Below are 18,561 nucleotides of genomic sequence, written 5' to 3'. Positions count from 1 at the left end.
ATTTTAACATTGATTTTACATCAGCAGATTTTTTTTCTCCAAAATACATCAAGGAAAGTAAATGACAGGAAAGTGAATAAACAGTTATAGAGCTCTCAGGGGAAGAGAGTCAGAAGGAAAGTATAAATATACAATGGATGTGCAATTTTATTACCTGAGTATTTAACAACTCTTCACACTTGTGAGCTTGTTTCTCAATTGCAGAAATGTACTGCTTTTCAATAGCTTCTACTTGTTGCTTAACTGAAGACTGTAGTAGTGCCTAAAAACAAGCAAAAATGTTATTTGGATCACAGACAAAACTTGGAATCTACTATTGGCATGAGAAATTTTTTTGACAGATGGACATGTCTGAAATATGATACTCTTCTGCATTACAAAATACACATTTGTGAATATTAAAGCACATTCATATATAACACTACTTTAAGCTTTTGGTTTTAGGTTTTGCTATTGCCAAAACTAGTTTTTTGGCTCAGATATTCCTTCCACACACCTTCTCATTAAAAAGGCCAAGTCATAGAAGATGATAAAGAGAGTGAGCAGTTCTGTTAAATATAAATTCAGTTTAGCAAAGACCACACAGGATGCGAAGCGTATGAAAGCTGCTGAAGAAAAAAAGAAAAGAGAAAAAAAACCAGACATATTTCACTGGCTGACAAAACTCCACATCCTCTCGGCACACTGTAATATCCCATGGGCCAAGCATGATCTTCAAGACCACAAGTCAAGTAAAAGCAGATGGAAACTCTGAGCAGTTTCAATCATGAAAAAAAACTGCCCCCCAGGAAGTGCACGCCCCTAATGTGAAAAGGTGTAAGGCGAAGTGTGGATGGCAGAATCTCAAGGCAGTATTCATAAGAAGTAATAAAACTTGGGAGACTAGACAAATGCAAGTGGACAGTGTAAACACTGGAACCTCAGTCACTTAAATATAAAGATGTTAACACTGATCTAAAGGAAGCCAAATCAGCATTGGAAGATGTTCCGCCCACTTACTTCCTTATTGGCGACGCTTAGAATATTATCATCTTTCCTTTTTTTTAAGGCATTATACATTACAGTTAATGTGCTCTCAATATTATCTTACATGCTATTTATAAATCCTGAATAATTCTAAAAACTTCACTTCACCATATGCATAAGAACTCTTCAGCAAATATTCTATTTTTGAAGGTCTATCTGGATAATAAACTACTCATAATCAAAATAGTAAGTTGAAACAGACACATGTCTTATAGAAAACAGACCTTTGGCACATTCACCAAGAAAAGAAAAATATGCCAAATCTCTTAAATAATCTCTGTTTTGAAAATAGACTTACTTGGTTGGAAACAACATGCATTAAGAGGCTAAATAAATATGCATGTATTTTTAAAAACTGAGACAAAAATATTTTTGAAACCTCTGGATAAGTCTCAAATCTTCAAATAATTAACTTTCTCTTGCAAATGTTAAACTGTCTCATGATGCTTCTATTCCTATAATTCAACAGTCGTCACTCTGAAGCTGCAGAATTACCAGTGAGTTAGTAAAGGAAAATAAAGCTCTGACTGCAGTTTGACCAACATAAAAAGAACCGCTTAACAGCACTGCTTCAGGTTTTCATTTATATATTATGTCTTCTAAAGAATCCATAATGATAATTTATAAAAAAGAAAAACATTAAAATTTAAACTGGCTAGATAATGTAAAGCTCCTATTTACCTTTGGTACAATATAATACTATTTTTGGACTTCAGAAAATTTAAAGGTTGGTAGATTTATGGCCAGTTCTCTTGGGTTACATTCATGGCATCTTTTGTAGAGAGAAAAATGTCATTCTCTGGAGGGACTTGGGTTATGGCAGAACTGTTTTGCTTAATGGAAAGGATTGTTTTCACTTCCATATTTGCCATGATACCAAATAATCCCAGTTTTAATACCAAGTTGTGATTTTTTAGTAAATTATATCCTTTAGAGAGACAGGTAAACTAATGAAATAAAATAATACTTCCTCATCATAATTAAGAAACACAAATGAACAGTACTTTCTCCTGTGGTGATTAATTTGTAAACTACATACTCATTTTCTTCCAAACTTCAAGGAAGTAAGCACCACGGGATAATGAATCATGTATAGGCCAAAACTGTAATTATGGAACATGGAAAAAAGCTTTGCACAAATGACCAGCTTTTCACATAGTTCAAGCCTCTTATATTAGCCCCATTTGTTTACTTAAATGTATCCATCTATAAAAAGGACATGAAGGTAGATAACAGGGACAGATTTAAAAAGTCAGTCCTCACTGAGTTCATTCTATTGTTGAAGAGAAACATTCTCTAGAAAACAGAAGGTGCAAGGTGCTTATCAGAGATAGAAAAGATGCCCAAGGCCTGCCTATAAGGCTCATTGCTATTCAACATTAAATAAAGAAGACAAGCTGGACTTAAGAGTGAAGGCAGACAGAATGGCAGAAAATGTAGAAAAGTAGGCAGGTGCCATATACTAAAAATCTTTGTACTGCCGTAACAAGATTTTTTTTTTAAGTGGGCCTATAATACTGAACTTCCTAGTTTTGCATTCAGTCCCCTATAATGAAACGAACATCTTTTTTGGGTGTTAGTTGTAAAAGGTCTTGTAGGTCCTCATAGAACCATTCAACTTCAGCTTCTTCACCGTTAATTGGTCAGGGCATAGACTTAGACTACTGTGATACTGAATGGTTTGCCTTGGAAACGTACACAGATCATTCTGTCATTCTTGAGATTGCATCCAAGTACTGCATTTCGGAATCTTTTCTTGACTATGATGGCTACTCCATTTCTCCTAAGGGATTCCTGCCCATAGTAGTAGATGTAATGGTCATCTGAGTTAAATTCATCCATTCCAGTCCATCTTAGTTCGCTGAATCCTAGAATGTTGATGTTCACTCTTGCCATCTCCTGTTTGACCACTTCCAATTTGCCTTGTTTCATGGACCTAACATTGCAGGTTCCTAGGCAATATCACTCTTTACAGCATCAGACCTTGCTTCTATCACCAGTCCCGTTCACAACTGGGTGTTGCTTTAGCTTTAGCTCCATCCCTTCATTCTTTGTGGAGTTATTTCTCCACTGATCTCCAATAACATATTGGGCACCTACTGACCTGGGGAGTTCATCATTCAGTGTCCTATCTTTTTGCTTTTTCATACTGTTCATGGGTTACTCAAGGCAAGAATACTGAAGTGGTTTGCCATTCCCTTCTCCAGTGGACCACATTCTGTCAGACCTCTCCACCATGACCCATCTGTCTTGGGTGGCCCCACATGGTGTGACTAATGCAAAAGTAGGAACTCAAGAAATACCTGGAGTAACAGGCAACTTTGGCCTTGGAGTACAGAATGAAGCAGGGCAAAGGTAAACAGAATCTTGCCAAGAGAATGCACTGGTCATAGCAAACACCCTCTTGCAACAACACAAGAGAAGACTCTACACATGGACATCACAAGATGGTCAGCATCAAAATCAGACTGATTATATTCTTTGTAGCCAAAGATGCTCTATACAGTCAGCAAAAACAAGACAGGGGGCTGATTATGACTCAGATCATGAATTCCTTATGCCAAATTCAGACTGAAATTGAAGAAAGTGGGGAAAACCACTAACCATTTAGGTATGACCTAAATCAAATCCCTTATGATTATACAGTGGATGTGACAAATAGATTTAAGGGACTAGATCTGATAAGAGTGCCTGATGAACTATTGACAGAGGTTCTTGACATTGTACAGGAGACATGGATCAAGACCATCCCCAAGAAAAAGAAATGCAAAAAAGCAAAGTGAGATTCTGAGGAGGCCTTACAAATAGATGTGAAAAGAAGAGAAGCGAAAAGCAAAGGAGAAAAGGAAAGATATACCCATTTGAATAGCAAGGAGAGATAAGAAAGCCTTCCTCAGTGATCAGTGCAAAGAAATAGAGGAAAACAATAGAATGGGAAAGACTAAAGATCTCTAAAAGACAATTTGAGATACCAAGGGAACATTTCATGCAAAGATGGGCTCAATAAAGGACAGAAATGGTAGGGACTTAATAGAAGCAGAAGATATTAAGAAGAGGTGGCAAGAATACACAGAAGAATAGTACAAAACAGGTCTTCACCACCCAGATAACCTCAATGGTGTGATCACTCACCTACAGCCAGACATCCTGGAATGTGAAGTCAAGTGGGCCTTAGGATTTATGACTACAAACACAGCTAGTGGAGGTGATGGAATTCCATTGAGCTATTTCAAATCCTAGAAGATGATGCTGTGAAAGTGCTGCACTCAATATGCCAGCAAATTTGCAAAACTCAGCAGTGGCCACAGGACTGGAAAAGGTCAGTTTTCATTCCAATCCCTAAGAAAGGCAATGCCAAAGAATGCTCAAACTACTGTACAATTGCACTCATCTCACACGCTAGTGAAGTAATGCTCAAAATTCTCCAAGTCAGGCTTCAGCAATACATGAACTGTGAACTTCCAGATGTTCAACTGGTTTTAGAAAAGGCTGAGGAACCAGAGATCAAATTGCCAACATCTGCTGGATCATCGAAACAGCATTTCTGCTTTATTGACTATGCCAAAGCCTTTGACTCTGTGGATCACAATAAACTGTGGAAAATTCTTCAAGAGATGGGAATACCAGACCATCTGACCTGCCTCTTGAGAAACCTGTATGTTGGTCAGGTAGCAACAGTTAGAACTGGACATGGAACAACAGACTGGTTCCAAACATAAAAGGAGTACATCAAGGCTGTATATTTTCACCCTCTTATTTAACTTATATGCAAAGAACATCGAGAGAAACACTGGGCTGGAAGAAGCACAAGCTGGAATCAAGATTGCCGGGAGAAATATCAGTAACTTCAGATATGCAGATGACACCAACCTTGTAGCAGAAACTGAAGAACTAAAAGTCTCTTGATGAAAGTGAGAGAGGAGAGTGAAAAAGTTGGCTTAGAGCTCAACATTCAGAAAACTAAGATCATGGTATCTGGTCCCATCATTTCATGGCAAATAGATTGGGAAACAGTGGAAACAGTGGCTGACTTTATTTTTCTGGGCTCCAAAATCACTGCAGATGGTGATTGCAGCCATGAAATTAAAAGATGCTTACTCCTTAGAAGGAAAGTTATGAGCAATCTAGACAGCATATTAAAAAGCAAAGACATTACTTTGCCAACAAAGGTCCAACTAGTCAAGGCTATGGTTTTTCCAGTAGTCATGTATGGATGTTGAGAGTTGGATTATCAAGAAAGCTGAGTGCCAAAGAATTGATGCTTTTGAACTGTGGTCTTGGAGAAGACTCTTGAGAGTCCCTTGGACTGCAAGGAGATCCAACCAGTCCATTCTAAAGGAGATCAGTTCTGGGTGTTCATTTGAAGGACTGATGTTGAAGCTGAAGCTCCAATATTTTGGCCACCTGATGCGAAGAGCTGACTCATTGGAAAAGACCCTGATGCTGGAAAAGATTGAGGGTAGGAGGAGAAGGGGACGTCAGAGGATGAGATGGTTGGATGGCATCACCAACTCAATGGACATGAGCTTGGGTAAACTCTGGGAGTTGGTGATGGACAGGGAGGCCTGGCGTGCTGCAGTCCATGGGGTCGCAAAGAGTCTGACACGACTGAGCTAGTGAACTGACTGACTGATAATACTGAACAGTGGAATTATTATTGTCACCGTCCAAACAAAGGATGTACTGTCTGAAAACAATCCTTAGAAGTAGAATATTAATTATCATGGACATACATAAAGATAAACAACGGTACTATCTACAAGTTTTTATAGCAAGTCTATATTATATAGCTGGATATTTATTCTCCTGTGTAATATACTATAATAACTGCCTTACAGCTTACTGTGCAGTTACATTAAAAAATGCACACTATCCTTAACATTTTCCTTTAATTGTTTTTTTCCTTTGTAATCGGCTCTAGAGATATCAAAGACACAAGTAACCCTTCCTTTGGGTTTACATAACACTACAAAAATGATTCATGAAAGAATTACTACCTTTATCAGTTATTTTTAACTACTCTCAACACAAATAAAGTACTAAGATTTTCATTATGTGTAGAGGCAGAAAAACAAAGATGTACACATTCTATTAAAAAAAATGATACCAAAAGCAGGGAATATTTTGTTAATTTTCAACATGTTTAGGTTTTACCTTCAATCCTACAAGATCCTCTGTATCATCCTAGGGGACAGGAAAACTACTGACCACACTTCTTCAAGAAGAATTTTAAAGGTGTGAACAAGATCATATATTTCTTTAGAACAGGAACTATGTCATCTTTATATTCAGCTTTATATATCACACACAGATTCTTACAGAGTTATCTGTACATAGCATACTCATGCAAATGCTATCTGGGGAGTGGCATTCCTTATACTGAGATTAATGTTTTAAAAATCATAGCTTTAATGATACCAATATTCATTAGAAAGTTCACTAAACTTCAAATTATAACTACCAAGTTCAGTTATCAACTTTGTTGCTGAATACATTTAATCCCCAACAGAGATCTGAATATTTTTTTATTATTATTATTTTTTTTTTATTATTTCAGACTAGAAATATTTATTCTTTCTACTCCACAAGCATAAATTTTGAATAAACAAAATAGAGCAGGTGAAGGATAATAAACTCCTTGAAAAAACTGTATGTTATAAATTCTTTAATGATTAGACTAGAAAATAGCGATATTAATCAAAAACTTTGCTGCACCAACCAGTACCCATAAGCAGTAGACAGACTGTTTTTAATGGAACTGAGTATACACTGGAATTTGAGTGGAGAAGTTACAGCTCAAGTGTACGACTGCAAACCAAACTACAATCCACTGTACCAACAAATCCACAGAATTTCTCTTTTCCCTTCAAACAGCCCAATTCTTACAGATCTCATTCCAGCCTCATCAAATTTAATTACTTGTCCAGATTCTCAGAGCAGATGTGTCTAAAGAACCAGATGGTCTCTGAAACACTAATATCATGTTGGCATTTAGCACATAACCTTAAAAGAATACTTCATAGCCAATTTTAGGCAATAGTTAATTAATTAAAATTACTTTAAAAGTTAATCCTCTAAGTCACAATTTACAAATAGGAATAAGCTAGAGGCAAAACACAAAATAAATATCCCCAATAAAAATTAAGCCCTAGGAAATAGGAATCTGTGATTAATTCACTGATGCATCCATTTTACCTACAATAGTACCTAATAGAAGACAAATAACTATTGAAGGAACTGAAGAAATGAATCATGATTTCAGTATATGCAATTTGTATTATTTGCCAATTCATAGAAAAACTATTAAAACACTGATGATAACTATGTCTGTATCTATATTCTTAGTTTAGCTTTTGCACTGCAGTAGTACACATAAATAAACTGCTGTCAAGGGTCATTTGAAATCAAATGCAATTTTGGTTTTCTTAGGAAACTATCACAGTTTGCTTTTCTTTTTTTAATTTTTTAACACCATAAACATTTTGTATTGGAGTACAGCCAATTAACGTGGCAGTTTCAGGTGAACAGTGAAGGGACTTAACCAGACAGTTTGCGTTTTTAAAAATCTATTTCAGATCTTTTCCAATTTAACTAAAAATAAAATAAGAAAACAACATGGCAACCCACTACAGTATTTCTTGCCTGGAGAATCCCATGGACAAAGGAGTCTGGAGGGATACTGTCCACAGGGTCGCAAAGAGTTGGATATAACTGAAGCGACTGAGCACGCAGAGCATAGAGCTGTTGTTCACAGTGGGCTTCACAGGTGGGGCGAGTGATAAAGAACTCGCCTGCTAATACAGGAGACATAAGAGATGGGGATTAGATTGCTGAGTCAGAAAGGAGTAGAAAATGGCAACCCACTGCAAGACAGCAGAGTCTGGCTGCTGCAGTCTACAGCATTACAAAGAACTGGATATAAATGAAGTGACTTAGCATCCATACAGTTGTTTATAGTATTCCTTATTTTTTTTTTTTTTTTGGTAAGGTAAGTACTGATATCCTCTCTTTCATTCCTGATTTTCTACTTTGAGTCTTTCCTCTGCTTTAGTGGATCAATTGGTCTAAAGGTAAGCTCATTTTGTTTGTGTTTTCAAAGAATTAACTATTGGTTTTGTTCATTTTCTCCCTTGCTTTTCCACTGTATAATTTATTCTACCTGACATTTTGCTTGCTTTTTACTTTAGTTTGTTATTTTTCTAAATTTTTAATATGGATAACTAAGTTATTGATTTGCTTTTTTTTCCTTTTCCCTAAAGACATTTATACTTAAAAATTTGCCTCTGATTCCAAACTTACTTAAGTTATACCTGAGATCTCTTACTTCCTGTCACTTTATACAGGAGGTTCCTAACACAGCTGTTCTTTAAGGATCTATTTCTTTTTGAACCAAAGTGATTCACCTTTTTTGCACAGGGTCTGGTCAAGAGTGAGCAAGATTTCTGGTATATGATAACCAAACAAAATTGTATATGTTCTTACAAAACACTGTTAATTATATATGCCAAAGAATGTTCAAGTTACCATACAATTGCTCTCATTTCACATGCCAGAAAGATTGTGCTCAAAATCCTTCTAGCTAGGCTTCAGCAGTACACGAACAAAGAACTTCCAGATGTACAAGTTGGATTTAGAAAAGGCAGAGGAACCAGAGATTGAACTGTTAACATATGCTGGATCATAGAAAAATAAAGGCAATTCAAAAAACATCTACTGCTTCATTGACTATGTTAAAGCCTTTGATTGTGTGGAATCACAACAAACTATGGAATATACTTAATGAGCTGGGAATACCAGAACACATTACCTGCCTCCTGAGAAACCTGTGTGCAGGTCAAGAAGCAGCAGTTAGAACTGGACATGGAACCACAGACTGGTTCAAAATTAGGAAAGGAGTACATCAAGGCTGTATATTGCCCCCTGCTTATTTAACTTATATGCAGAGCATGTGTTGCAAAATGCCAGGGTGGATGTATCACAAGCTGGAATCAAGATTAATATTCAAGAGAAATATCAATAACTTCAGATATGCAGATGAAACCACTTTAATGGCAGCAAGTGAAGAGGAACTGAAGAGCCTCTGATGAAGGTGAAAGAGGAGAGTGAAAAAGCTGGCTTAAAACTCAGCATCAAAAAATGAAGATTGTGGCATGAGGTCCCAATCACATCATGGCAAATAGACGAGGTAACAATGGAAACATTGACAGACTTCATTTTCTTGGTCTCCAAAATCACTGCACATGGTGACTGTGGCCACGAAATTAAAAGATGCTTGCTTCTTGGAAAAACAGTTATGACAAACCTAGACCGTATTAAAAAGCAGATACATCATTTTGCCGACAAAGGTTCCTATAGTCAAAGCTATGGTTTTTCTAGTAGTCACGTACGGATATGAGAGTTGGATCACAAAAAAGGCTGTGCACCAAAAAATTGATGTTTTACAACTGTGGCGCTGGAGAAAACTCTTGAAAGTTCCTTAGACGGCAAGATCAAACCAGTTAATCCTAAAGGAAATCAATCCTGAATATTCATTGGAAGGACTGATGCTGAAGCTTGAATCTCCAATCTTTTGGCTACCTGATGCAAAGAGCTGACTCACTGGAAAAGACCCTAATGCTGGAAAGATTGAGGGCAAGAGGAGAAGCGGGTAACAGTGGATGAGATAGCTGGATGGCCTCACCAACTCAAAGGACATGAGTTTGAGCAAATGCCGGAAGATAGTGAAGGACAGGGAAGCAAAGCATGTTGCAGTTCATGGGCTGAACACTACTTAGGGACTGAACAACAACAAAGAGATATTCAGATATAATAAGGTCTGTACATTGGGAAGAAAAAATAAATCAGGTAGTAAACATAAAATCTTTAATAAACTTTGCATGTTTTGGTATTGTTTTAGGAATGTTTTTTAATATCTGTTTGTTGGGTTGGGTTGGGCTTCCGAGGTGGCACAGTGGTAAAGAATCCACCTGCCAATGCAGGAGATGCAAGATATACAGGTTCAATCCCTGGGGCAGGAAGATGCCCTGGAGAAGGAAATTGCAACCCATTCCACTATTCTTGCCTGGGAAATCCCATGGACAGAGGAGCCTGGCAGGCTATAGTCCATGGGGTCACAAAGATTGGACATACTTAGCAACTGAACAACAACAATTATTTATTAAAGCTTCATTTATTCAACTAATATTTACTGAATGCATGCTTTATTTCAAACATTGTTCTAGGCACTGGGGATGCACACCCAACAAGAGAGATAAGAGCCTGACTCTCCTCAATTCACACTGTAGATAGGGAAAGTGGGTAAGACAAAGAAGATTGCAAGGTTGACAATAAACAAACATTTCTAATGGTGTTACATGCTGTAAAGAAAATTGAAAAGGGCAAAAGGAATAGAATAATGCGGGAGAACCTTTCAGAGGGGAAAGTCAAGAGCTCTCTTAGGAAGTCACAAATGAGGAAGAAAAAAACCTCAGTTTTATTTTGAATCTGAGGGAAGAACATTTCCAACAAAGAAAAATGTACAAAGTTTTATCTTGGGAATAAAGGCTGATGAATTGTAAAACTAGAAAAAAGGCCACTGTAGATCATATGAAACAGGGACTCCAACCAGATGCTATAGCAGCACCAGACTTCCAGATAAAGGGAACCACATAGAACCATGGAAAAGCATTTTATTTTTTACTCAAACAAGAAAGTTTCTATAATGTGACCTATAAAGTTTCTATACTTTCACTTTTCTCAAACAATGTTTCAAAGTACAAAAAACAGTCAAATGGTATAAAACAAATTCTTCATCAATAGACAATTTGTGAGAATGAAATATGTAGCACCAATTTTTGTTGGCTAGACACATACACACACACATATATATAAATGCATCATGCATATACCACTTTTTATTCAGTAAAATTAAGAGTAATGAAATAATCCTCTCTGGTAATGAAGGGGTTAATCCTAAAAAGAACAGTTGAATGATTTTCACAGTCTCACAGAAAAGTGCCATAGATATGCTACAAGTATATCTGCCAATTAATATCTACCTGAACTTCATCTGGACACTTTGTCTATTAGCATGAAGTTCTTCTATAATACTTACATTCTCCATTTTATACTAAATTAGACTGACAAGATAAGATTATGAAAATTAATGTATAGTGTCCAAATGATGGCAGCTCACTAACATGTCTTAAAAAGTTCAAAGACTCGGCTAATCAAAGATATCTTCTGCCAATGTTGGGATCTAAAATGTCAATCTACAGCTTTGTTGGCTTGTAGTTTGGTAAGAGAAACAGACAGACACACATATTTTAAGACCTCAGTGAGTCAGTAATTCAACTGTGGTACAGATGTAGTTGCATTAGAAGAGAAACATTAGGTTATCTCTGAAAACAATATTTAGACATTTTAGAAAATTTTGCTGGAATACAGAAAGAATTAATGTGATCAAAATCTATCACTGGTAAGTGATTTAAACATATAAGGTAAAAAGGACTAGGGAATACAACTCTCTTAAGGAAAAACTTCTATCTGAACTTAAGGCTTGGGTTTACTTAAAAAACCTGGATCTAAATCTGAGCTCAGGTTCATGGCCTGACTACCCAGACAGGCAGAAGTTAAGCAACATTTAGAATCTTTAAGTTCAACCCTTAGGGAAAATGAAGGTGCATGCGTCTCAAGAGTGTAAGCTCCAGATGTTTGAGGAGTTATAGTTATGGATTTGGTCATATTTATTTTTAGGAAGCAGGACAAAAACCAATTCCTAAAATTATGGATAAATGGATTAAAAAACAAATGACCCCACCCTTCCTTTTCCTTAACTTAAACAAACAGCAGTGTCAAGCTCATGGAGAAGCTGGTGAAAATTTACCTTGTCACAGATCTCAAGCATTTGGAATTGCAGAGATCCTAAATTTTTCTAGTATTTGAAGTGCTGTGCAGTGGCACTATACTAATTCAAAAAGAAAAATGTTAAATTATGGGTGTAGATCTAAACATGGAAATTCAATACAGTCTAGCCATGCTATAAAACGTTCTGCGGGCTATGAAAGCAAAAAAAAAAAAAATCTTTAGGACAGAAGAAATCATTCCTGTTGGCCCTGTTGTTAAGGGATTGTAGTAACATCAGAGTTGTTACCTCAAACACCACAAAAGTCTCCCAGTGAAAATTTCTTTTGTGCCATGGACAACACATTAAAATTAAGAAGTTTCTAAAATTAAGTTCAGCAGAGAGACGCTGCATGTCTGCCTTCCAGATACTTTAAACTTCTGAAAAGCTGCCAAATGGACATGCCTCTCCCTCAGATGCCACAATATTATTTCTTGTGACTTGCATAAGAGCTACAGTTTCAGTTAAAGAAAAGAAGAAAGAAAGGAAGGAATGAAAGAAAAGGGAAAAAAAATAACTGTGACTAAAATCTCTCCAGAATCTTTCAAAGGATTCAATGAAGCACCTAGTTATTAAACACTAAAGACATAACATTCCATTTTCTAAAATACCAGAAACCACGGAAAAAAGAAACCCATGTACATGTCAGGAATATCTGACTTAAATACACAATGATTAACCTTCCAAGGAGGCAGCATAACTTGCTAAATAGAGTTCTGGATCAAGCTTTGAATGATCTGACTATATTCACAACTCCTTCTCTGGTTGTACATGTTTGATCAGGGCACTGCGCTTCTCCATGTCTCAGATGTGTTATCTAATAAATAGGAAGAATAACAGAGCTTCTTCTCTGCCAGTAATAAAGGAATTCTGTGAAATTCTGACTGCTAACTTAATCCTTTATATTGATAAACTTTCAAAAGAGAATTGTTCAACCTTCTGCTAATTTTTGAAAACTAAACTCCTTATTTGCATGAAAAAGAAACTCAAGCTATTTGGATTCAAGTTGTATCAACAATATTTTTTAAGTTACCAGATTGAAGATCATTAAAGTAATTTTCCTCCAAATTAACAGACATCCATTTACCAAATATAGATCTCAAAAATTAGAAAAGAACTTTTATTCACATTGAAAAGTTGAGTGAGATTAGAGGTTTCATCTAAATCAATTTATCAGAAGATACACTGACAAAGTGTATCTTGAAGAAGGAAATGGCAGCGCACTCCAGTACTCTTGCCAGGAAAATCCCATGGACAGAGAAACCTAGTAGGCTACAGTCCATGGGGTCGCTAAGAGTCGGACATGACTGAGTGACTTCACTTTCACTTTCACACAGACAAAGATGAAATTTTCCTTTATGTCTTCTTTTTGATCACAAAGAAAAGAATGCTGTAAACTTAAATGACAATTTAAGGTACTTTAACCTGGTTCTTTTCCAGTTAAGTGTTAACCATATATTCAGTTCAGTTCAGTTGCTCAGTCGTGTCTGATTCTTTGTAACCCCATGGACTGCAGCACACCAGACTTCCCAATCCATCACCAACTCCTGGAGCTTGCTCAAACTCATATCCATCAAGTTAGTGATGCCATTCAACCATCTCATCCTCTGATCATCCCCTTCTCCTCCTGCCTTCAATATTTTCCAGCATGACAGTCTTTTCCAATGAGTCGGTTCTTCACATCAGGTGGCTGAAGTATTGGAGTTTCAACTCCAAAACCATGTATTACAGAAGTGATACGGCATGGGGAGATGTGTAAATTATTTAAAATCCATAAGACTGGGCACCTAAAAATTAGAAGTGTCATCCCAGCACTGGAGCAGGTGTCAGAGGTCCCTGCAGTGCTGATCTCTAGCTTGACTGTGAGGGGTTAGGATAAAGGGACAAAGTCACCAAAGTGTCTCAGAAGAATTGTTAATATACTAACTAGTATGGAAGTATTTCACCATTAAAATACAAAGTAGTGATTTATTGATAATCGATTTATCAAAAGCCACTCAGTCGTGTCTGATTCTTTGTGATCCCATGGACTATACAGTCCATGGAATTCTCCAGGCCAGAATACTGGAGTGGGAAGCCTTTCCCTTCTCCAGGGATCTTCCCCATCCAGAGATCAAACCCAGGTTTCCCGCACTGCAGGAGGATTCTTTACCAGCTGAGCCACAAGGGAAGACCTTCCTGGCACCCAAATTAGGTTGTTACAAGGAAGTAACTACCAAGAAACTTGGTTACATGAATATTCTGCTAAACTACCAAAACAGGATAACTTTGAACTTGGTGCTTCTAACCATATGGATAAAAATCAGACTCTATAAATTTTATTCCTCAAATGGAATTCCTTTCTCACTACTATAGAACAATTTGACAATCAATCTATTGCAAATCAGAGACATGAAAATCTTTAGCAAATTATCTCACTTCTGGAAGCAATAAAGCCTAAAGAATAGATGGGAATGATATTCTGACAGCAATGGGAGCAAAATTTAATTTTTACTATGCATTTTTCTGGGCTTCCCAGGTGGCACTAGCAGTAAAGAATCCGCCTGCCAATGCAGGAGACATAGTGATACGGGTTCAATCCCTGGATTGGGAAAATCTCCTGGAGGAAGGTATGGAAATCCACTCCAGTACCTTTGCCTGGAGAAACCCATGGACAGAGGAGTCAGGCAGCTACAGTCCATAGGGTCACAAAGAGTTGGACCAAATGAGGTAACTTAGCATACACACACACACACATGCATACTTCCATATCTTTTAAATTTTGTATTGCATGCATGTTTCCTTGGCAAAGAAATAAGATACTTTGAAGACAATAGGGCAAATCATTTATGCCCTAATAATTTATTCTTGATTGCTGTTCAGTCACTCACTCATGTCTGACTCTTTGCAACCCCATGGACTGCAGCATGCCAGGCTTCCCTGTCCTTCACCATCTCCTGGAGTTTGCTCAAACTCATGTCCATCCAACCAACTCATCCTCTGTTGTCCCCTTCTCCTCCTGCCTTCAATCTTTCCCAGCATCAGGGTCTTTTCTAATGAGTTGGCTCTTCATATCAGGTGGCCAAAGTATCGGAGCTTCAAGTTTCAGGATCAGTCCTTCCAATGAATATGCAGGATTGACTGGTTGGATCTCCTTGTAGTCCAAGGAACTCTCAAGAGTTTTTTCCAACACCACTTCAAAAGTATCAATTCTTTGGCACACAGCTTGCTTTATGATCCAACTCTCACATCCATTCAAGACTACTGGAAAAACCCATAGCTTTGATTCTATGGAATTTGTTGCCAGGCAAAGTGATGTCTCTGCTTTTTAATACACCACCTAAGTTTCTCAGAGTTTCTTCCAAGGAGCAAGCGTCTTTTAATTTCATGGCTGCAGTCACCACCTGCATTGATTTTGGAGCCCAAGAAAATAAAAGTCTATCACCATTTCCATTGTTCCTCCATCTATTTGCCATGAAGGGATGGAACTGGATGCCATTATCTTAGTTTTTCAATGTTGAGTTTTAAGCCAGCTCTTTCAGTCTCCTCTTTCACCTTCGTCAAGAGGCTATTTAGTTCCTCTTGGCTTTTGGCATAAGGGTGGTGTCATCTGCATATCTGAGGTTATTGATATTTCTTCCGACAATCCTGATTCCAGCTAGCGCTTCATCCATCCCAGCATTGTGCATGTTGTACTCATTTCGCATGATGGATGAAGTCTGTTGTTCGACCCAGGGATTGAACCTGTGTCTCTCATTCTCCTGCACTGGCAGGCAGGCTCTTTACCACTAGCACCACCTATGTACATATATACATGCATGTGTGTGTATATATATATATATATATATATATATATATGTATGTATACATACATATTTATGTGTATACACATAAATATGTGTATATATTTATATATGTGTATATATACATAAATATACATTTAAATATATTTATATACATTTATACAAATTGATACATTTATATACACATATACCTATATACATTTATATATAATCACATATATGTATATGTATATATAAAACTTATATACACATATATCTGTATATATAAAATTACATAAAACATAAATATATATATGTATAGACATACATATATGTGTGTGTATATATATATATATATTATATATATGTATATATAAAATTTCCCAAAAGCTAATTAACTAAAACTTAACAGATAAAATCAAAACCAGGTGTGTATTCTGATACTGGATTGCACACTAATGGTTTATAGTTCAGATTAAAGCATAAAGTTAACCATTCCTCTTTTATTACTTTTCAAGCAAGCAAGAAATTAGGAAAAAAAATCTTAAAAATAGTTTTTTATATACATATCTTCATTTGGACTTATAAGAATAATTTTAACCAGTTTATCTTTTTGCCTTTAAGAACTATGGTATGTAATTGTCCACTAACTGGATTATTAGTTTCCAATAAAAATAAATCTGTAACACATCAATTACATCTCTTCTAAAGTCTAGTAAACATGTAAGACTTCAACACTATCAAAAATTGAAAAAGGTTGATTACAGACAGACCTTACTGATAATTCAGTTCACTACAATAACAGAAGATCAAAAATCACATAACTGATACATCACATTGATTAGAATAGTTACAGAAATTATATTCTTTAGATACTACCATAAACTCACTCTTTCAGCATTCCTACTGGATGTAGAAACCTCCTGAATAACATTGTTAAAGGGAAGGTTTGATCCAACCCTATAAGAACAAAACAGATCCAACTTCATTCAACATAGAAAGATAATATTATTATGGATTAAAAGGTACTTATGTTAGAGCAGCTTGACTTTTCATGATAATAAGCAGAAGTCTGTAATTAATTAACAATGGACAGGACTCATACTGATACAATTTTCAAGTCTCATTAACATTAGTCACAAATATTAACCTGATGTGATATAAAATAAAAGTTACATTTAAATTTCATTTTGGAAGGTAAGCCAAAAATAACTAATGGAAAAAGGCAGGTCTTACATGTCTTAAGACACAACTAAATAAAACCTATTCATTAATTTTTTTGTTAATCTTTGGAGTTATTTTTCAAAGTCTTCTCTGCAGCAAAAATTTGAAATTTATATCCTCAATACTGAATGCAGTCTTCTCCTTCATTCCTTTGACTATCAGGCTGAAAATCCAGTCACAATATAAAGGAAAGCCTTAAATCTATATTAGAACAAGTTTTCTTGCAAGGTTTCCAATGCCTTTTGGTTTTGGCCTGGCTGGAAAACCACAAGAATAGCCTTGCATGCAAGATTCTGGCTTAGACCAGAAAACTCAGAGGCACATAAGAACAGTTCTCAACTACCAAACCTTTCTCAATCCTCTGCTGAGGTTAAGTTTGATGGGAGGGATAAGAATGGACAAGCCAAGTTGTGAGTTCCAAACCAATCACTAGTATCTAGCACACTGTTAGGCCAAACGCTATTGGCAACAGCAAGCATCTTTATTTGTCCAGGAAAAATCTGATCATATGATAAAAGCTGGAATTTATGAGGATCCTTGTTCAATCAAATAACTAAAACTATAAATTTATTTCATATCTTTGGGTTAACGAAAAGGTGTAATTTTTTTTAAAAAGATATATAACAGACCTCACATATCTTCATTTTTACTTATCCCTCTTTACACAAAAAGTTAGCAATCTCTAATCAACAGAAAACATCAAAAGAAGAGAAAATATCGTTTCCTCCTCCTTGGAGCAGAACTTTATACAATAAAAGTAATTCTACACCCTGGGAAAAATTGGTCTCCAAAATGTATTATGTTCTCCCTTATAAAACAGTACAAACAACTCAAGAGTTCAAACAAAATACTAGCAAGTAGATGCTTTTGAAAAATGGAATATAGCAGGCATGTGATATTCTAAGTTGGCATTTGACATATGTTACACTGCTGAAATTCAAAGCAGTCCATAGCAAAAGAGACTTAAGGCATACTAACCTTTGAAAAATGCACAATGAACTCTCAATAAAACTAAGGTTGATCAAATGGGAAATAAACAATTTTACTCAAGATAATTTCAGAACAATTTAAGTTTATGTAGCAATTCTGCCCCATCTTTCACTCTGAATAGCAGAAAATATATGTGTCTGATAAGCTAAAACTCTAGTGTATCTAGTTCAGTACTCTGGTACTTAAACATAAGAAAAATAAAATCAGGAAATTCTCTTCATAAAATGTTCTGAGACTTTAGAAAAGAATCAACTAATTCCTTGCCTGCTCATTTAAATGAGTAAAATATTCATAAGCACTAATCATGTGTCTAGCACTCAGTGACTTTTGGCATCTGGGATGTAATACACCAAGTTAAAGATCATCAATTCAGACAAGCTTTCAGAAACAAAGACTGAAAAATGAGTATATGTCTATATGCCTATCTGGTGGAAATATCTTGAGATATGTAAATAAACATAAATAAGCCTGAATTTTTTAAATGTACTCAACTTGGCCGAAAGCATGCACACAAAACACAAGGGTTAGAATAAAAAGCTCTAAAGTTTCAGAAGAGGGTATAAAAACTTCTAGTTTGAAGATGAACGTGATGACCAGGAACTAATTTTCATATCACCAAAAAACTGATACAGAAAATGTTTAGGTTAGGCACCCACAAGGGGGCCAAGAAACATGTAA

General features: G+C 36.1%; 1 protein-coding gene across 4 annotated transcripts in view; it reads right to left on the bottom strand.

The window, feature by feature from the left end:
* CCDC91 (coiled-coil domain containing 91) overlaps positions 1-18,561 on the bottom strand; it is a 371,982-nt gene that overhangs the window by 151,793 nt on the left and 201,628 nt on the right. For all 4 annotated transcript variants that reach the window (XM_043880595.1, XM_043880597.1, XM_043880594.1 and 1 more), the window contains one exon: positions 155-262. In XM_043880595.1, the coding sequence (XP_043736530.1) occupies positions 155-262 (108 nt within the window). The remainder of the gene's footprint in view (positions 1-154; positions 263-18,561) is intronic.

The sequence above is a fragment of the Cervus elaphus genome, chromosome 22 (assembly GCF_910594005.1).
Source record: "Cervus elaphus chromosome 22, mCerEla1.1, whole genome shotgun sequence".
Taxonomy (NCBI): domain Eukaryota; kingdom Metazoa; phylum Chordata; class Mammalia; order Artiodactyla; family Cervidae; genus Cervus; species Cervus elaphus.
This window is presented reverse-complemented; position numbering and strand designations above follow the sequence as displayed.